Source organism: Lithobates pipiens, unplaced genomic scaffold (genome assembly GCF_037356315.1).
Source record: "Lithobates pipiens isolate NorthernLeopardFrog02 unplaced genomic scaffold, aLitPip1_a1.2 Scaffold_3, whole genome shotgun sequence".
Classification (NCBI taxonomy): domain Eukaryota; kingdom Metazoa; phylum Chordata; class Amphibia; order Anura; family Ranidae; genus Lithobates; species Lithobates pipiens.
Window position 1 is genome coordinate 148,085,883 of NW_027507790.1, and position 21,801 is coordinate 148,107,683.

General features: G+C 45.2%; 1 protein-coding gene across 5 annotated transcripts in view; it reads left to right on the forward strand.

The window, feature by feature from the left end:
* Nucleotides 1-21,801, forward strand: part of SKIC3 (SKI3 subunit of superkiller complex) — a 204,780-nt gene that overhangs the window by 155,035 nt on the left and 27,944 nt on the right. For all 5 annotated transcript variants that reach the window (XM_077462372.1, XM_077462378.1, XM_077462373.1 and 2 more), the window contains exons 35-39: nt 3,414-3,542; nt 11,817-11,941; nt 13,744-13,902; nt 18,224-18,376; nt 20,105-20,232. In XM_077462372.1, the coding sequence (XP_077318498.1) occupies nt 3,414-3,542; nt 11,817-11,941; nt 13,744-13,902; nt 18,224-18,376; nt 20,105-20,232 (694 nt within the window). The remainder of the gene's footprint in view (nt 1-3,413; nt 3,543-11,816; nt 11,942-13,743; nt 13,903-18,223; nt 18,377-20,104; nt 20,233-21,801) is intronic.

Here is a 21,801-nt window from a genome sequence, read left to right on the forward strand (position 1 = left end):
CGGGATTTCAGTCATCGTTCTACCTAGGTCAACTTTTAGCATTTCTGTCATGGCATTGTCGTGACATTTCTCTGTCAGTATTTCTGTCATAGTGTTTCTGTTCAGTGGTTCTGTCATGGTGTTTCAACCTCTGTGTTTGGCTTCAGAGTTCGCAGAAGGGCGTTCACTTATGACATATTCTGGTTAGGTTTGTCTGAATTCATTGTCATGTCTTATCGTATCTGTGTTCATGTTTGTACCGGGGTCAGTTAGCTAGGGCTCGCACATCGGGATCTGTCACGTCTACAGATCCATACGGGCTGAGGTTTCGTTATTAATGATTGTTGACCACAATCTTCTCGCCTGTATACCATACGTCATACGATGCATGTTCATTCACCACACCTGTACGTCTACCCACCACGGTCTGTGGGTACTCTAGGCCTGAGTTTCTGTTAATTACCTGTCTCTGCGCTGCAGGTTACTCGGGTTAACTCACTATTTCTCAACTCACACACGGGGGGGGTTCATCATTAGGTTCATTCATGCGCTGTGGTCTTGACTTTTCTGCCATGTTCTCATTCTTAGGTAGGCAGAGGGGCGTTGTTGTTGTTCTCATGTCTGGTTGTCTGTCTTTCCTTCTAGTTGCGTTTTCAGGTTGGGCCGTCTTGGCATCCATACCAATATCAACCATGCCTGCACTCACGTACAGATGTCTTTTCGCCACTGGGCGCACCCTCAGGTTGGAAGCAGACAACAATTTTCTTTAGTGGACATCCTGTTGCATAGAGGCCCTGGTTACCGCCCTGGGATTCATACTCTCAGGGTGTGTCCAAGCCACGGTCCTTAGGTGGTAGGTTGGGCGACGTCGTCACCATTCTGGATTCCACTCTCAGCTCCGATCTCTTGTCTAGGAGGTTGCCTGGAGTACTGCTCAGGCACGTCGGTCCAGTCATCTTTGCTCCTCCCCGGTTTGTTCCAGGTGGGGAGGGGGGTGCTTTAGTCACTTTGGGCATGGCTGGTTCATGCTATGGGACTTATTCCCCTGGGTTGGAGTCTGTTTCTCCTTCCTCGGTTCAGGATTCGGTCTCGGTTGGGAGGTCTCGGGCAGTAGCATGACCTGTTCACATCCGGTGGGACCAGTTTGTCTTGGTGTCGCCATGTTGATGATGCTTGCCATGGCATCTACTCCATCACATCCATCAGGCAGCCAGGTTTCCTCTCCTATCACTGGTATTTTTGCCACTCACCCTCTCACATCCTCTTACCGGGTATGGGAAGGGGTGTTTTCACGGTGCTTCTTCTGGTGTGTGTTGTAGGGGTTCTTCGGGTCAGCCCTTGCTCTCTTTTCCCCACGTATCCTCTCATTCATAGCAGTTCATTCTCATGTCCGGGTCACCTTGGGCATCAGGCTCATCCTATCCTTCACGGGACGTTCAATTGGGTTTGCGTAGCTTGCAGGCTCTAAGGAGGTTCCTTCTCATCTCCAGGTCTGGAGTCGATGGGTTCTACTCTCACAGCGGATACTTACCGGTTACTTACGGTTGGCGTTTGGGCATACGTCATTTTAGGGATGGGATCTCTACCTTCCCTCTCCCACCTAAACTGGTGTCTTTTTGCCCTCTTTTCAGGCATACTGACCATCCAGGCCATGGCACACCTCAGGCCTTGTTTCTTAAGTAATATTGCATTTCCCACTTGAAGACTCCGATTACAAGTTAGAAGGCTGGCTGTAGGCCAGCCTGTATTTGTGGGAGGAGTCGGAGACTATATAACCCTCCTCCTCTGTCAGGGCCAGGGTTGGGGTTTCTAGGTGCCCACCCACCCGTTTCCCCCAGGTTATTCACTCATACTCATAGTATTTTTCTTATTCTTACATTCAGGATATGCCCTCTTTTCAGGCATACTGACCATCCAGGCCATGGCACACCTCAGGCCTTGTTTCTTAAGTAATATTGCATTTCCCACTTGAAGACTCCGATTACAAATATATATATATATATATATATATATAGAAATATAATATTTGGACACCCCGTTTGCCAGTGCGTAGCATTGAGGCTTTGCATTTTTGACTATGTCCATCTCTCCAGTGGATTGCTAGCAGCACAGTATTGTAGGTTCAAGGATATTTAATACATACATGTCCCAGCCCAAGTGATCCAACGCTTTTGGTCCTGTGTTGGTTTTTCTATTCCCTGAACTACAAAACACTCCCCATGTGATGGGGAAGGGGATCTGCAGCCCCTAAACACAACCTGTTCCAAGGTGACAATACTGCTCCATAGATACAGTACAGCATATAAGTGTTGTCACTCTAGTTAGGAAATGTATTACTGGCAGGATCACAAGGCAAGTGTGTGTAATTCATGTTTACATAATTGCTTAATACTGTTTTACCTTACAACAAAAAACACATCACATTGTAGGAATTGCTCTGTACGTGAAACTGAAAGAATAAACTGAAATAAATAGAGATTTGGCCGCGTTTGGCTTATGTTGGTCATTACAGTGCATGTAAACCCTAACAATGAACTTCTCTTCTGTGCTTAATTCTGGTCTGTTAAATACACCATTGTAATTGTTGGTTCTGTAAGTGCCCAAAGTTTATTGATCCTGTGAGGTGATAACTTCCTTTGTTCCCTGCCTCTGCTCACTGTTCTTATTTAGCATTGTTCCCAGTTCTGTCTCTGAACTGCAACACACCTCTCCTTATGTTATGGTGAAAAAGTGAAGTGTTTTGTAGTCCTAAAACAGTCACTGCCCAAGGCTGGCAAAGCTGCTACTCCATTAATGGCAGGGTCACCATGTGTAAACAAAGGGTAAAAAAAACAGAGAAAGAAAACGAATGCAGCCACCACATATAAGGGCTGGTAAGCTGCAATATACTAGATTTGTATTTCATGGGTTTTAATACACTTACAATATGTATGTAAATCCTACATTTTAAATGGATGTTCTGGTTTAGCAGTGTCTGCGTTATCTTGGTGAAGATAATTTTGCTTAAAAAACAACTGGTATCTGTGGATTGGTTTCTGTTATGTTGTATTGTTATGTGTTGCTCTACTGCCCCCTAGTGTATACTACAGATTTATGATTTCTTTTTGTAGCTAACCCATAAGGTGGATTCCCAGAAGACAGCCTGAAGCAACTCCACAAATCTTTAACAGCTCACACAGTCTTGAACTGCCAGCTCATGTCCTATGCTATTTTAAGTATCATTTTACAGGCATGCAGCTTTTATCATCTTTATATATAAACCTTGAAACCAGTCAGTCGTGATCCAGTTACGTATGTGACTTTGCTCACTATGGCCTGCTTTTTACACTCAAAAGGGGCTTATGCTTTTAGTACAGTTGAATCTTTTTGGAATGTTTACTTATCCAGACTGTTAACATTTTGGGAAAATTTTTATTTATATTTTTATTTTGCAGATAATCCAGCAGTTTGGGCCGGATTAATGGCTGCCTGTCAAGCAGAGTATACAGCTTCTTACCTCAATAAAGCACAAGCCAAAGGCCCAGAACTTAATGTGACATTTTTAGCATCTGTGAAATCCAAGAGTAAGTACCCACTGTGACAGAAGCATCCTTCAACAGAAATTATGCTGGCAACTATACATTTATCTTAGCTTTGAATAATAGGAATGTCCTTCAAAGAAACAATGACTGTACAGAAGATTTTTTTTTTTTTTTACCTTTATTGAAATATCAACAAATTACATTTTATAAATGATGGTAAAGCACCCATACCTGTACAGAAGCTAAAATATCCTATATTAGTGTAACATTCCTGTGCAGTCTGTAGTTTACTTATTTATTCATCTCTCCAATACATGCATATTCTGCATGTTTATTTTACTAAAATGCTGCAAGTTCCAGTGAGTTCCTGTGCGCTACATTCCCTGTTGCAGTGAAATACAAAGCAGTGTTATCAGCCCAAACCAGTTTTCATGTGAACTGTAAAACACCTCACCTCCCTTATGTTATGGAGATAACGAGGGGGGGAGGGGTTCTGTAGTCCAAACCAGGAGCGCTGCTCCTTCTTGGATACAGTTTGTATTACCGGGTGAAAATAGGAAAAAAAGGAAAGAAATGGAGCTAATATAAAGGACTGCTAAGCTGCAATATATTACATTTATGTGCTTATGTTTCAGTATTGCAGAACCGTCCAGTATAGGAGATGATATGGCCATTCTAGGGGCCAGGGAATATTTCCTTTCTCTTATGTTCACCGGCCGACACAGCTCCTCTCCTCCATTGGGTTGTTATGCCCAACTTTAGGAGAATACTAGGCATTACTTGTTATGTAACACTCAGAACTTTCCAGTTCCGCCCAGGGGGTGGTCCCTTGGGCAACAACCCTCCAGCTTGCCATGCAGTCATCAGTTTTATTTTGCCTAGTGAAGGAGAAGCACCTAGGAACCCTGATGGGCCCATCAGTCTGTCGTTTTTTTCTGCAGCAACTTGATTTTTGCGCAAGATGATTGATCCTGTGATCTGCTATCAACTGCCGGCTGGGTGACGGGCTGGATACTCTTATCCTTGTAGTCTCTCCAGTCCGGCCATCGAGCGTGTGCAGGCCAGAGCTCCGTGCTGGGTTGGCCACGATGAAACCTCCACTCCAGAGGTGGTCGGTGAGCTTTTATGCTCCGGGGCACACATATGACCAGGCTACTGATGTCTGCGTCACAGTGTGCCGGGCCAGCAACCACCTTGTACTGATCAGTGAGTTGGTCTGTAATGGAATGTCTCCCATCTCTTCAGGACTGGTAAGTACAGCTCTCCCTGCCTCTGTGGGGCTGAGAAGCTGGGCATTTCCTGGGAGGTCGATTCGGGGGTCCCACACCTCCCTCTCTTCTCTCCCTATCCCCTCCCCCCCACCGGGGGAAGCTGCTGATCGGTGTGTGTGTGCAGGGGCTCACCTGGGGGGGGGGGGTAGCGCTGGCTGGCTAAGTCCCGGGTCCTGTTTTTTCATGCCCCTGAAGGTGTCTGTGAGGCTGGCTTGTGTCCTGTGCAGCGCTGTGCTCAACGCCATTTTTTCTCCCTGTTCCTCATGGTTCTTTCATTTGGTGGCCATTTTAGGTGTGGGCAAGGAAAAGCATGCTCCTCTGGGCTTCAGCGGCCATTTTCCCTGTGATTGTCCCTATACAGGACGCCGGCGGCCATTTTCCCGAAGCCTGAACAAGTTTTTTTTAGTGTTCTCTAGCGGCAGCATGTGCTCTGGCAGCCATTTTCCCTGCTTTTTATGTCCTTATACTGGAGGCTGAGCGGCCATTTTCTTTGCGTGTGAGCACACTACACAGTGGTTTCAGCACCATTAGCAGCTGCTTCCACCGACAGAGCTGTTCCACCCTCTGCACCTGGGAGCCAACAGAGACTACAGGCACTACCTGCTGGATAGCGCAGAACCCCTCAAGGTGGTGAGTCCTGCGGGAAAGAGCCCCTCAGCCAGCAGCAGTAAGAAGGATGGGACTGTCGCTGTCCTAAGTCCCCATTTGGGTGGCAGACAGGGTAGGGTCAGCATGGCTTCAGAAACTGGTGATTCACTGTTGCCAAGATGGAAGCGGTGCGTGGGCGCAAAGGTGCTAAGAAGCAGCCCCCGCCCACCCCCCCTCCCCCCGTCCTCGAGGACGGGAGAGCTCTGACGCAGACTTGGGCCCTGCTGAGGCTGGTGACCCCTGTTCTGTCTTGTCAGATGACGCTGACCAGGACCGTTAGGACAGTGAGGATGATTCCCCGTCTGGGTCCATGTGCGACAAAGCGCTTGTTAGAGCACTTATCACAGCTGTGCATGATACCCTGAAGATTCAGGAGCCAGCAGATTCCTCTGCTGAGGTAGCGGTCCCTTTTGGGTCCCGTAAGCTAGCCCGTTCACCTAAAGTGTTCCCGTATCTGACTTATTTTGACAAGTTCATTTACAAGGAATGGGGTTGCCCGCAACTGACCTTTTCGGTCCCCAAATACATGGCGGTGCGTTACCCTTTTGAGGAGAGCCTTCTCAAAAAGTTGTCGGCTCCTCCGGTCGTGGACCCACCAGTATCCAGGTTAAATAAAGTAACCATGATCCCGGTAGAGGGGACTCCTGCATTTAAGGATCCCACGGACAGGAAGGCCGAGGTAGTGGCTCATTTACGGTTGTGGGGTCAGCCGTGTGACCAGTACTGGCATCCGCACTTGTGTCGCAGACACTGAGTGGGCAAAACTGTTGCACCACGAATTGGGAGAACAGGCTTCTCCTGTCTGCGTGGAACTAGCAGACCAACTAGTGCAAGGCCTTAAGTTTGTTTGTAACGCGGCCATTGATACTCTCCCCCATTATCCAGGGCTTCAATGTCAGCAGTGGCGCTGAGGCGCCTGATTTGGTTAAAATGCTGGTCGGCTGACCAGGCATCTAAAAAAAAAAAAAGCCCTGATGGGTCTTCCCTTGGCAGCCGGCTTTTTGGAGCCTCGTTGGGTGACATTATTAAGAATGCCACAGGTGGTAAGAGTACTCTACTCCCACAGGCCAGGAAGGCTAAGGAGCCACGCCGTAGGCAAGGGCCCTCATTTTTCACTCACAAACGGCTTTTTCGTCCGCCAGGAGCTTTGGCCAAATGCCCCCAGCCCTACAGGACGACCACGGAAGGACAGAAACGTCCCTGGAACCACAAGCCTAACAAGCCTGCGAACAAAAGTGCTAACGCATGAAGGTTTGCCCCCACCCATAACTCGGGTGGGGGGGTCGCCTTCGGGAGTTTGCAGCCTGGTGGTCATCTCTGTCCGACCAATGGGTCTACGATCTGATTTCTTCAGGCTACAAGATAGAGTTTCTCTCTTGGCCACCAAACAGGTTTTTCCTCTCCAGCATATCGGTATCCCCAGCTCACAGGGAGCCCCTCTTGGGGGGGCTGTAAGGGACCTGCTGAATCGCGAGGTGGTTGTACCGGTTCCGGAATCGGAACGTTTCCAGGTATTCTACTCAAATCTGTTTGTAGTTCCCAAGAAGGAAGGGGTAGTCCAATATTGGACCTAAAAGCCCTCAATCACTTTGTGAAAGTGCAGAGGTTCAGAATGGAATCGGTTCGCTTAGTAGTCGCTGCACTCCATCAAGGGGACTCCCTGGCGTCCTTAGATATCCAGGATGCGTACCTGCACGTACCCATATAGCTCCGGCATCAAAAACTTTCGCGGTTTGCAGTCGGGGAAGCCCATTACCAATTTGTGGCTCTCCCTTTTGGTCTGGCATCAGCCCCCAAGTCTTTACCAAGGTATTGGCTCCAGTTTTGGGGTTGCTGTGGCAACGTGGGATCGCGATTGTGGGATACCTAGATGTTCTCCTCCTGAGGGCATCTTCCGCCTCAGAATTAGAGGAGGATGTGGCGATCACCATGCAGACTCTGCAAGAATTTGGGTGGCTGTTGAACCTAAAAAAGTTGGTGATTATACCGACCCAGCGTTTGGAGTACCTAGGCTTGCTGCTGGACTCCAGGGAAGCGAGAGGGTTTCTCCCTTCACACAAGCTGCAGACACTCAGATCCATGGTAAAACTGTTGATGAACCGCTAGTGGTTGTCGCTCCGCTTCTGCATGCAAGTCCTGGGACTCATGGTAGCCTCCTTTGGGGCAGTACCATATGCCCAGTTCCACACCAGAGTCCTGCTGAAGGAGATTTTGACAAAGTGGGTCAAATCTCAGTTGTCCCTGGATTGGCAGATCCAGGTAGGCCAGGCAGTCAGGGATTCCCTGATCTGGTGGCTGAGGTCCCTGGTGCTTCTGTCCAGGAAGTCGTTCCTACCTCTGAAACGGACGCCAGCTTATCCGGCTGGGGTGGAGTGATGGGGGATCAGTTGGCTCAGGGCCTCTGGTCGACGGAAGAATCCAAGTTGCCGATCAATCTGCTCGATCTAAGAGTGATCAGGCTATGCCTCTCCACATGGTCGATGAGACTACAGGGGCGTCCGATCAGGATCCAGTCAGACAACGCCACGGCTGTGGTATACGTCAATCATCAAGGGGGAACAAGAAGCTCGGCCGCCGCACGGGAGGTCGCTCGCATACTTTGTTGGGCAGAGCAAAACGTACCGACCCTGTCGGCCATTTATATCCTGGGAGTGGAGAACTGGCAGGCGGACCATCTGGTCACCAGATGCTGGACCCAGTAGAATGGACGTTGCATCCGGAGGTATTCGGGCTACTGTGTTGGCGGTGGGGCACACCAGACGTCGATCTTCTGGCCTCTTGTCTCAATTGGAAGGTGCTGAGATTTGTGTCCAGGACAAGAGATCCTTGGGCAGACACGTCAGACCCGCTGGTGGCTCCGTGGGATCAGTACCAGCTGATCTACGCTTTTCCTCCACTGAAACTGTTACCACGTCTGCTCCACAGAGGAGAGGGGATCCCAGTAATTCTGGTCACCCCAGATTGGCCTCAGCGGCCTTGGTACGCAGACCTAGTACGCCTGGTGGCAGACATCCCTTGGCGACTGCCGTTACGGGAGGACCTTCTGTCTCAAGGTCCGATTCTCCATCCTGCTTTACCATCGCTGGCTTTAACGGCATGACTATTGAGAGCCAGGTGTTGAGGAACCGGTGATCCCAACTATGCTGAGGGCTTGGAAATCTTCTTCCCGGAAGATATATCATCGCACCTGGAGGGCTTACATCTCCATGTGTGAGGAGAAAGGGTGGCATCCGCGCTCTTTTGCTATATCCAGGATCCTGCTGTTTCTTCAGCAAGGAGTAGACCAGAAATTGGCGTTAAGCACCATTAAAGGGCAAATATCAGCCTTGGCTGTCTTTTTTTCAGCTACCCCTGGCGTCTCACTCTTTAGTGAGTACCTTTGTTGAGAGGGTACGACGTGTAGTCCCGCCAATGTGTCCAACATTACCCCCGTGGGATCTGAACCTGGTGTTATCGGCGCTTCAAAAACCGCCATTTGAAAATATCAGGGAGATTCCCCTGTTGACCCTTTCCCAGAAAGTGGTCTTTCTAGTAGCCATCACATCGGCTATGAGGGTTTCGGAACTACCGGCCTTGTCGCTCAAGTCGCCTTATCTAGTTGTCCATAAGGATAATGTGCTGTTGCGGCCGAAACCGATTTTTCTGCCAAAAGTGGTTTCGGCTTTTCATATCAATGAGGACATTGTGTTGCCATCTCTGTGTCCTAAGCCAAAACACCCTAAGGAAGTGGCTCTTCACGCTCTGGACGTGGTTCAAGTTCTAAAGGTGTATTTGCCACTTCTCCCTTTCGGAAGTAAGACTCACTGTTTGTTTCAGTGGCTGGTCCAAAGAAAGGCATGGCGTTCTCGTCGGCCACCATTTCCAGGTGGATCAGACAGATTGTAGTACAAGCCTACGCCTTGAAGGGGCAAGTGCCCCCCTTTCCGGTCACGGCCCACTCCACAAGGGCAATTGAAACGTCTTGGGCCTTCCGACATCAAGCGTCTGTCGCTCAAGCCTGTAAAGCGGCAACCTGGTCGTCTGTCCACACATTTACCAAGTTCTACAAAGTAGACGTCAGTGCATGGGCTGATGCCTGTTTTTGCAGCAAAGTTTTGTATGCGGCTGTATAGTTGGAATTGAATATGCAATATATTTTATTTTTTTCAATAAAAACACAGTACCGTAAAGTTAATGCGCGGTTGCATTACATTCTGCAGTTTTGGTGCGGTTGTGGGTAGTCACTCCTGTTTAGGGTACCCTGGTTTGTGGTGGATTCCTTCACACACAGTTTTTTGTGGGTAAAGTTTCACTAGTTCCCACTTGCCATGGTGGATGACGTTTTCTATGCTGTTTTCCCACCCCTGGTTAGGCACTGCTTGGGGACGTCCCAATGGCTAAGAGAGGAGCTGTGTCTGCAATAGACCATTCCCTTTGCGCTGCGCGACTCGCGCATGCGCAGTAGGGAACCGGGAAGTGAAGCCACAACGCTTCACTTCCTGATTCCCTCACCGAGAATGGTGGCAGCAGCCGAGAGCCAAGCAATCGATCGGCCTTGGCTGCCGACATCGCTGGACCCTGGGACAGGTGAGTGTCTATTTATTAAAAGTCAGCAGCTGTAGTATTTATAGCTGCTGGCTTTTAATAATTTTTTTGTAGGTGGAATCCCTCTTTAATTTCTATTATTTTCTATTCCATCAAATATTGTATTTCCACATATGATATATGGCACATCTGTTATTTAAACTTATGAAAACAATAAAAACGTTAAAAACAAAATAAATACATTAAAAAAAACATAGCCTTGAGGAACGTATTTTCCACGTGTTTTTCCATTGAAAGAAATGTACTGTTCAAGCCTAAAGAGACCCTTTCACCAGCTAAAGACAATTTCAGGTAAAAGCACAGATTCATCAAGTATTTCAAATGCTTACTTACAGATGTTTTTCCTTTCCATGGAGGATTTTTTATTGACTTTAAAGTTGCTAGCAATTATGATTTTTTGAGCGAGAGCCAGTTCTCTAGCATAGATCTCTCTCCTCTTCTGGGAGTTTCTAATTACTGTCTGTACTGGCCCAGCTCCTCTGCCCTCCCCCTCCGAACATAACATTTTCCTCTGCCCCTTTTAAAAATGTCTATATATCTTTAATGAATAAATTAATTCTAATAACAATAATGCATAAAAGTGAAAATCCACAGTTGAGAAGTTCATCTTTAATGTGCAGTTGATCATCGATGTGAATGGGATGTACTCATTATAAAGTGAAAAAAAAAAAAAAAGAATATAGTCCAAATTTATAAAGAAAAAAGTCCCAAAACGTAGCCAGCTTCTTAGGTGAGATGAACATACAACATAGTGTCACGAGAAAAAAGGGTGCCATCAGACCACTCAACCCAAAAGTAAAGTAGGCTCTTTACCAAACACTTTGATCCCCCAAAGAGATCATAAAGCGCCCTACTGCTCCCCAGTACCACTCAATCTGACCATAAATATCCGGTTTCCAAGCTTCAAAGGAGTTGAGGTTCTGGATAAGGGACATGCACTATTATTATGAGCACTATTATTATGAGAATGCAGAGGAAATGTCTGATGGCAGCCGCGGATTGTGTAAAGCGAGAGTGGAGTGCGCCAGGCTGGACGAAATTGCTGTCCCAGGACATTAGAAGTGCACAAGAGATCCCGGTGGGGTCACCTCAGCAGGAAATGTAGACGCAATGGGCCTTCTTCTCCAACTTCGTACTAGGCCTACAGGAGTCTCGGCCTGCTCGCTTTTGGCACTTAGCGCAGGATTATTTTTTGTTTTGTTTCAAAACATTTTTATGTACCCACCTAGGGAGGCGGTGAGGGAAACAATATAGAGTGTCACTTTAATGACAGCGCTGAATCTTCTGGGGCTGCTGACATCACATCCAGGATGGCACTACCCATCGAAAGTATCTGAGCTTTCGGACATCTACACAAAAGAGGCTTTTACACATAAATAACAAGCATAAAGTGCACATATAATCATATGGGAAGAATTTTATTGAATTGAACAGTGCGGTGACAAGGGTATCTTTAAGGGAGGAATAAGTCAATAACTAAAGGTTGGTAGCAGAAACCATGGCAAGTCTTTACAAACTATCTATACAACCGTTTTTAATGTATGGGCATATTACCTTCTACATCTACCTTCAACTTTTAAGAAAATAGCCAGTATTGTTGAAATTCATTGTATGTCTGTATCTTCAGACATTTGATGCATGAGTACCTAATGCAATAGAATAGAGGCTGCTGGATATAAATTGCAGTTATTCAAAAGCTTGCAATGACTAATCCTTCTGGAAACTTTTTTTTTTTCTTAAGTTTTTTTTTTATTCTCATTGATTCCTTGTATTATTATGCGTCACCTAACGCCATATATATTTCTTTGTTAAGCTAAAGCAATGACGCAGCTTGCAACTAATTATGCACAGTCCTTGGAGACCTGGTCCTTGTGCCAAGCCATTTCTTCATTGAAGGATCAAGATAAACTTTCAGAGGCTGAGGTTTTGTGTACTAAGGTAAAGGTAAACTTTATGTTTAAGTTTATATTAACTTCTATATGACTATCTTGAATTAAAGAGGTCTTCCATTTCACTTGTACTTGTCTTGGTTTGATAGCTGGGTGTAGGACTCACTCATAACTCCACCAAACAGCCATGCAGCTCATAGGTGACCATGCATGTTTTTGCTTGGCTCAGAAGGCTTTCCAATTAGTTTCAGGCTCAAAAGGCATTCCAATTAGTTTCCAAGGCAGACTGTGCCTACAGCACAGAACCCATTTTGTAAACCTGGAGAAAGAAATAACAGATTGCTTCTGAGCTGCTGGGCTGCTCACATTGAAGTTAATCTTTTATGAGAGGAATATGTAGGTTGCCAATGATGAGCACAGTTTCAGAAACGAATAGTTGCAGGCAGTGGCTGTCGCTTATGCAGGGTGCATGGGCGCCGCCCCCCCATCCATGCAAAACGGCCCTCTAATCTACATGCCGGACGCATAGATTTCAATGTTTTTTTTTAAGCATGTGATTAGAGCCTGAGGCTCTAATTGACTTAAAAAAGGGACACTCACCCACTTGTGATTCTCCTCTCGGCCAATCAGGAAGCAGTTCCTGAGACCCGATTGTCTCAGGACACACCACACTTCCTGTTTGCCCAGGAGCAGAATCAACGGCCCGTCTCTTCATTCCCCAACTCCAAAGGTAATGCCAATTACTACACATAGTGTGACTGATCCCTAAATAACAATTCCAGACAATATGCATAATTGAGTAATTGGCATGTAAAGGTAAAAAGTCAGTTTCTTGTGTATTTTGCAGTTGATGGAAGAATAAATAGTTTTCTGTACAGTTTTATGCCTGCAACAGTAAAGGAGGCATGTATACAACGGTGTCCTGCTTCTGTGTACAGTAACTGGAAATAACTCTAGAACTTTCCTCTTCCTTTTGGTTAGCAAAATTCGATCTCCAGCTTTGAAGGAACTTGTAACACTTATTGCTGGTGACTCTGTAGCTTACATTTATAGGGTTTTATTCAGACGGGTAGCTTCATCCACTAGGCTGCACACAGACATTCTATAAAGGTGGATGCCCCACAGCTGCTGCTTGTCAAAATTTGACATGCATGCAGGAGCAGGTGCACGCTTGTGCACCCATTCTTGTATGCATGTCACATTTTGACATACGGATGTGTCCATGCAGCCACTGCATCATCTACATCCACCTCTATAGGCTGCCTGAACACAGCCTTGGGCAAATGCAGGTGCAATAACAAACGCAGCATGTACACAAGACAGGTGTCAACACCTGTCTAAATAAAGCCTTAAAAGTAATAGCAACTATACATATCCAAGATTACATTAATTTACTGATGATGCTTATGAGCTTGTGTACATGGAAGCACTTGGGCATATAATGTACCCGGGAGTCATTGACAATGACGTACAGCCACAGCCTGTACAGGCTCAGTGGCCCTGGACACTAACATCTGTGCCTGTACACATGTAACCACTCGAAAATGTGTGACTGCTGGTGTAAAGTTGGTGCATCTGAGAGCTTGTCGCTGACTTGAGCGGGCTGCTGGACGTGGATGTATTCCAACACCTGTGACTCCCAGGCATGGCAATATATGATGAGATCTTGCGGTGTACACTGAATGCCTACATGTGCATGCGCCTTATCCTAACTAGGGCTTTTAATGTCTAGATTTATTTGTGTCTTCTTTAAAGTAAGATTACAATTTTATTACTGATTAATTCTAATCATAAGAATATTGTCAGAATTTCAGTAGACTTTCCTGCCTATCTAATGCTGTTTTCTAATAGGGAATAAAGAGCTGTCCAGAGAAGCCACCATTATTCCTGCTGTTAAGACAAGTTCAGTACAAGCAGCTCATTCAATCCCATGCACCCTTCTCCGAACCTGTTCTGGAAGAACTAAAGAAAACGGTGATGTCCAATGCCAATTCCCAGTCTTCCTGGCATGTAAGTCTGTTTGTGTCCAGCAGGTGGCTGCAGTGTTTTGTTCTGCTATTTGTTCTGGAAACTGCACTTCTATATTGTGCCATAAATTGTAAAATTGGATGTGTTTATGTTCACTCAATTTTCCAGTAATCTACTTCCTTTATATGTGCTAGCAAGGCCAAATATGTTTTGAAAATGTAAACATCTGACCATAGCCAGTGGCTGAGCAAAATTTGCAGACAGGCTTTTTCGACATCTGATAATGACATTGTTCTTTTTAGCAATGTCATTATCGGATCATTTACGGACAGCATAATGTCTGTTCATGTCCTGCCTAGAAGAGGGTAGACACTAAGGAAAGCTGGCCTGTCTGTGTCCCATAGGAATATTTCCCTTCATGTCCTCTCACAAAAATGGAACAAAAAAAAAGAGGAATTAGTAAGGCATTAGTGAAATGATTCACCAAGCGGGAATAAAGATAACAACTCAAAGCTGACGGGTGTTTTAACACTTCCCCACTCATCCCAAAATGTAAAGTGGTAATAAACCCCAAAACAAAAATGTATTACCAGCTTACCAATTCTTAGATGTGGTGGTTGCATTGCGGAGATCCAGCAAGTAACACACTTCTTGTCTAAAACTAGGTATTCACAGACCGAAAACTCACTGGTTTAGTAGGATGCGGCTGCATTTCTGTCTCTGTGTACCTCTTATCTGTTCAACAGAAGCCAGTCTAATGACCGACTTTTGTTTAACAGTCATGCTGGTAAACCTACGTTTGATCAGTGCCAGCAGCCAATAGCTACAACACCAATCTGTGCATTGTGATACAGAACAGCAGGAGAGATCCCTGCATTCACATCCCTTTTGTTGATGTGGGGATCTGTCAGGTTTTTTTTTTTGTTAAAAAAACAAACAAGCGTGATAGTGTATAACCTGCTTTAGAGTGGCTGTACTCTATGAAGTAGCAGCTGGGACATCTTTGAACAGTAGCATTGTCAATCTGGGAAGAGGGTAGAGTTAAGCTAGCCCTGCACTATGCAGTCTGATTGCATAGTCTCCTTTAAATCTACCAACTGTGTAGTGCAGGCAGGGCTGGACTGGGAATAAAAACCAGCCCTGGAAATAATTTAATTCCAGCCCCATAGCATTAATATACCAGCCCAATAGCATAACGTCATTATTTTATTGTTCATAAAAGGGAAAAACATGCATTTTAAAGCACATTTGAAGAGTGTATTATATATATATAAGACAGACATGAATACACACACACACATATATAAAACCCTAATAGCAATTGTCAAGGTGGACCCCAGGAACCACTTTTCTCAATAAAAAATACACTAAGGTTTGGGGGGGGGGGGGGGGGTACTGATATAAAGGGGACACCTTTAAATTGATACCCCCTTACACTATTGTATTCACTCCCCCGTTACATAAATGACCCCTCCCCCCAGACCGGCCTGCAAGCACTGTCACTGACCTCCCCTCAGGTGCACTATGCAGGGTTCAGTCAGCTCTGGTTTTATCCCATAGTCTCCTCTTCACAGTCCGCCTACATCTGACTTCTCCCATGACCCCCATCCCAGCGGCTCTCCCACTCTTGACTCATCTCCAGACTCCCCCTTAGAGACTTGCAGACGTGATAAGAGATGGTTAGAGGCTGCAGACATGGTACAGGAGATGTCGGAGGATGCAGACATGGTACAGAAGATGTCGGCCGCTGCGGACATGGTACAGGAGATGTTGGCGCCTGCGGTCATACTACAGGATATGTGGGCTGCGGACATGATACAAGATCAATGTAGCCTAGCAGTGCCCATCACATGCAGCCGACCAGTTCCTGGATCACACAGAGCGGTAATCTCCCACTGTGTCACGGAGCTTGGATTTGAATTGCCTGGGCGGCCACTGTAACAAAGTTGCGCCTCCTATTCCGGCTCCTATGATACACATCACACTGAGAGAGTGGAGGACCCTGCCAGTTGAGCTTTGGTGCACAGGTGCACCCGCCCAGGATTGGCCTTGGGCGGCGCTGCAGCCACAGCTCAAAGCAGCCCCAGGGCAGGTGGCCTACCAGGAAATTTTACGCTATCCTCATAGGCCAGTCCAGCCCTCAGTGCAGGATTCTCCCTGATTGGATACAGGTTGATTGGATTGTTTTAGGTTTGTCGTATTATTTCATTTGTCTTTGTTAATCTAAAGAAGATTATATGGACACCATACAATCCGATTTTCTAGTAAATGACTACCTCTAACTGAACTTTCAGATTTATATAAACTGCATTAACAAACTGGCCGGTTCTGCAGGAACTGACCAAATTTTGATCCAGCTATGGGCAGGCTGACTGTAATGAAGTATATTTATTGATCAACTTCAGTACAACCAGCCTGTCAAAAATGCAGCAGAAGGGATTCCCCATCAGCACTGACTGTTGATGGGAGAATCAAGGCATTTTCTTTCCTTCAACCTTTAGTTGAAAGAAAGATAACTGTCAGTGTAAATGGCTTGTCTCAGAACCTTCTAACTGCTTATTTGTCTGGACAAAGGGAATAAAGCCTAAAAAAGAAAATGAATGCAGCCACCACATCTAAGAATTGGTAAGTTGCAGTATAATAATTTGCTATGGTGGTTAATAAAAATAAGTGACTTTAATTTGAATAATTGAAGTTATTAAAATAGTAACTAAGGCTTAAAAAAACAAAACAAAACAAATTTATCATGTATTAGAAAAGTATCTGATGTGCATATACTTTAAATTGTCACAAACGTTCTGCTTTACATTGAAATTTCATATTTACCTAACTTTTTTTAAAGCCTGTAGTTCTATGAAAACAATGAAATGAGAAAAAAATATCCCATGTATTCCAATGATAACCATTCATATATGTGAGACTTAAAAGTCGCAGTGACTTCAAAGTAGTTAAAGCGCTACTTTGGTCCGACGTTCATGCAACTTGAGTGCCACAGACTTATCCTCAAAAGTTGCATGAAAGTTATACTTAAATTTTTTACATGCAGCATTGGGTCTGATGTTGCAGAGGGACAACAATTCACTTCCTATTAGCACCAATCCAAAGTCATACAAGTGTGAATGGAGCCTTAGTGTGCTGAGCTGTAAGAACTATACTTTCTTGCATTCCCTTACAGTTGAAGAAAAAAGCAGTTACAATGTCTCATAGAACCTCACTAATATGCAGTGTACTTCCCATAGTGGGCAGTATGTGATGTCACGTTGGTGAATATATGTTCCTTTTCTGTGTACGTTGAAGTTTTGACAGCGAGGCTCCCATTGGGCTCCACTTCCAATCTTTACAGCAGGGATTAAACCTTAAAGGAATGCTATCACATAATCAAATACTCTCAACCAAGCCCATTTCTGTAATAAAGGGATTGAATACTTGCCTCTCCTACCACTCACGCTGCTGAATTTCATTCCAAGGTTTAAAACATTTTGCTTATTTGACAGAATCACTTTCATTGCGGAGCAATTCATCCTCAAAATTTACAGCTGAAGAGCACTTGCTCTGTGTTTATAGATTAGATTTAGATGACTAAAAGGATGGATCACTGCTAGGAGAGGGAACATGTACAGTGCTGTGATATTTGAGGATGAATCGTTCAACAGTGCACACAGCTGCAGAGGGGAGTCTGTGAATGTTTTAATGTCCATAGCCTGACCAGAGACTCACTTCAATAATTATTTCTGTGACGTTCCACTATTATGATGCTCACAGTCAGCCCCCACAGAAAGTGGCCTTGGTATTTCAAAAAAATTATACAATTTAGGCAGTTGAAAAAGGTTTGCTCTTAGTGACTCATTCTTCAGCCCACATAGGTATTGCACAGCTGTTGTACAAGGCTAACTTTACATCTTTATTTAGAGTTTGTACCAACGTCATGAATCAATAGTATTATAGTTCTATACGTAGTGAAAGATTGTGACTCATGTTCTTTATTAGAGATTGCTCTGAAAGCTTACACGTGTGTATGTATATGTGTATTATTTATATATAATGTATTTCAATTTTTTACATGCAATCATTTTTCATATGTAATTAAAGTACAATTAAAAAAAAAAAGGGCCACTATTAGTTTGACATTGCACACCTCATCATAAAATCTCTGTACCACTTATAATACAGAACATTTAGCATGTGTGGTTGTACAATAATATTTCAAATGACCAGTAAAGTGGGATACTATTAAAAACAAAGTGCACGTTTTTATTTTAGACTGTTTAGTGGTCGGCTGTAATGAGATTAGCGTTATGTGGGCACTCTTTGTCTTTTTAGCACTGAACATCTGAAGTGATAATGTGCCTTGCTCTTGTTTCAGTGGTTGGCTGACATGTACCAGTCTCAGGGAATGATGATGGATGCTGAGATGTGCTACAGGAAAAGTCTTCAGTTGGCATCACAGCAAGGGAACTTCAGTGGGAAGCTCTCAAGTCTGCTGCGATTAGCACTTCTCGCACTGAGAGTTTGTATGGTATGTGTCGGGCATCAGTTTTTCTCTTTCCAGCATTGCTTTCTGTTCTGTTTTTCATGATGAGGCCTATGCAGTATTTTCTACATTTTTTGTTATTTTGATTCCTTTTTATATGAGAAATAAAATTTGTAATACTAAATAGGAACTTGACCCTACCTGGGTAAAACTAAGTTTAAGTGTTCTAATAATTATCCTTGTATCATAATTTAAAAAACCCAACCAACTGCCAAACAGCTGGCTGCTGACAGGGCCCAAGTCCCGCTACAAATCAAAGGGAGAATAAAGATTCGCAGTCCAAAGACCACAGCTATGGAACGCTCTACCCACTAGCATCCGCATGGAACAAAACCATCGGGTCTTCAGAAAAAAAACTCAAGACCCACCTCTTCTAAGAAGTGGGACAACTCAGTTCGCATTTGCAGCACTATACATGTCATTCATTCAATCATTCAGGGCCACCCATGGTACCAATATCCGTTGGTTCAGCAGTGATCCTTTGTTCCTTAAAGGCAATAGGAAAAAAAGGCCATGTATGATCTTTACTAAATGATAGGTCTTTGTGCAGATCAGTACAGTGCAGTATACAGGAGTGGGAAAATGCTCTCCTTTTTTGAATCCTGCTAAAAGAAGTTACTGTTTTTACCAGATTAAACCATAATCTACATTTTCGTGTTGTGCGTGAAACAGTCTTTGAAAGAACAATTCCTCTAGCATGGATTAATGTTTTTAGTTCATGGGATATTAATTGAAAAATCGCCTTTTATTTAGGTTGAGTGGCTTTATTCACATAATTTTATGTCCTAGATGTGTCGGTAAAAAAAAAGACTGATGGTATTTATGGGTCGCCTGAGCTTGGTAGCAGATCACACCCAGGTGACCTGTTAAGTGCTAACAGCAATATACTAAAGTTAAAAAAGATTTGGGGGCGCGCAATACTTGTAAACCAGCCTCTTGTTGCCTAAACTTGTGTTGTTTAATCTACTTATTCCCCCATCATTAACATGCTAATGGCATTTTAAAATAACCTTTTGTTTTAAATGACATAGCTAATTTTGAATCCAGTGATATAAATGGGTCTGTGTGCTTCTCTCTGTAATGCAGGCACATCATGGCTGGTGGGAGGGTTCAACAGGGCACTGTACATAGCTTCCCAAAAACATCACAGTACTCCTCTCAAGAGCCCGTAGCCCTGATGCAACCAGTGGGCTGCCTTTTGGGAGGAGTTGTACGAATATTAAAATGACTTCATGGGTTATGTCAGTCTGGAAGAGCGGTGCGTTCTTAGACATGCTATATTTGCATGCAGTCTGCTCTAAGAAATGCTCACATGATATGCTTAGCTTCCCTGATTGAAGTAGCATAAAATATGAATCAGCCATGCAAATCTTTAAGCATAAAATATGAATCAGCCATGCAAATCTTTAATGCTTTTTTTTTTTTTTTTTTTTTTTTTGCATTTAGGCCAATTAATATATATTATATTTATATTATATATATATATAATTAGCTCACTTGACATTAGTGAGATACCAGTGGGGTTCCCTGAATGCAGTAAAACTTAAGAATTAAAGAAAAATCCCTGAGTTGGCAGCAAGTGCATTTTCCTCTCTTTATTCATGCAGCTAGTTTCAGTTTTTCTGTCTACATTGATTTTAAGTGATTTTGTGTTGAAGAAAATCAATAAGTAATGTACTTTGAACATTTTCCGTGAAATATTGCTTAATTCAGGCAAAGATTCCTGACACTCGCTGGCCGGCTCTTGTGCAAGAGGCCACTAGTGAAGCCTTGAAGATGACGTCATGCCCGTTGGCCATTCTACTCCAGGGACTTCTCCAGTTCTGCACGAAGGGGTCACGGTGAGTAACATCCCTGTATTCGGCTCTCTCAAAGTTTTTGTTGAAACTCAAAACCATTGTTTCTTAAACCTAATAGATCTTTAAAGGCTGGCCAAGTTCTCATCACTGTGCTTCAACAGTTAGCTTAGAGGAGTACTGTATGTAGACTGCCATTACTGTACCCTGAAATCACCAGTTCAATGGCTGTCATGCTAAATCCGTAGCTTTTGTATTTGAAAGGTCAGGTGTTGCAGCTTTCCTGATCTGCAGTACATGTTTGTTCCAGGTTAGTAATTAGGAAGTAAGGAAGACCGAGATAGTCGAGCATCTAGGTTTTTTCAGCAGGTCTCTCGTTTGTAAAAGCAACCCACTCTCATCGGTTCTAAACTACTGCCATAGTGGTGATCTATAAGGATGTACATGCCTCCTGCATGTATACTTATCTGTCAAATGTCCCCCCTTTAGTTGTTTGAAACCCCAAAAAAGTCCAGATTCAGTGGGCGGGTCTGTTGTTCCGCGCTCGGTGGGCAGAGTCATGTCAGACTCCCCGCCCACCTCTACACTCCCCTTGGCCAGAGCGTGCAGGAGAGGCAGAGTGCGTTCTGGGTAAAAGCAGAGCGCACTCATGGCCCCCTGTCACATCTACACAATGTCCAGTGACAGTGGGTGAGGATCGGTGCGATGGGACAGCTGTGAGCACCAATCCCTCCTGCATGGCTTTTCATTATCTGTTTCACTCCCTCCCGCGACTTTCACCTGAAAAGCCATGCAGGGGGGGGATCGGTGCTCACAGCTGTCCCATCGCACCGATCATCCCCCACTGTCCTTCGCCCCCCTCGTCCCTCTCCGTGTGTCCACAACATCCCCCCTCGTCCCTCTCCATCTTGTGTACACATCCCCCTGTCTTCCTCCTCCGCCCCCCCCCCCCCTCGTCCCCCGTAGCCGGCTTCCCTCTCCTCTCCTCTCCCGCAGGCTGCGAGGGGGGGTGGGGGCGCACGGGGGAACCTGTCAGGATGGAGAGCGGAGAAAGGGGCCGATATGTCAATTACCGGCCCCTTTTCTTTTCTGAATGGTCAGAAAACCGTAACGAACGCTCTGTGTCCTGTGATAACTGAGCAGAGTAACCTGTGTGTTACTCTGCTCAGTGTATGAATGGAGAGGAGCCGCTATCTCCCCTCCATTCATCTTCTGTGCAGGGAAAGGACTGGGGAATCTGTACCCTCTGTCCTTTCTCTCTCTCAAATGGGAGATGTCAGGGGTCTCTATTTAGACCCCTGATATGTCACCAAAGCCCACAACAGGGCTGATAAAATTGTAAAAAAAAGCAACAACTGACCACTGCCCCACTGGCACTGACCACTGCCCCACTGGCACTGACCACTGCCCCACTGGCACTGACCACTGCCCCACTGGCACCGACCACTGCCCCACTGGCACCGACCACTGCCCCACTGACACCGACCACTGCCCCACTGACACCGACCACTGCCCCACTGACACCGACCACTGCCCCACTGACACCGACCACTGCCCCACTGACACCGACCACTGCCCCACTGACACCGTCCACTGCCCCACTGACACCGTCCA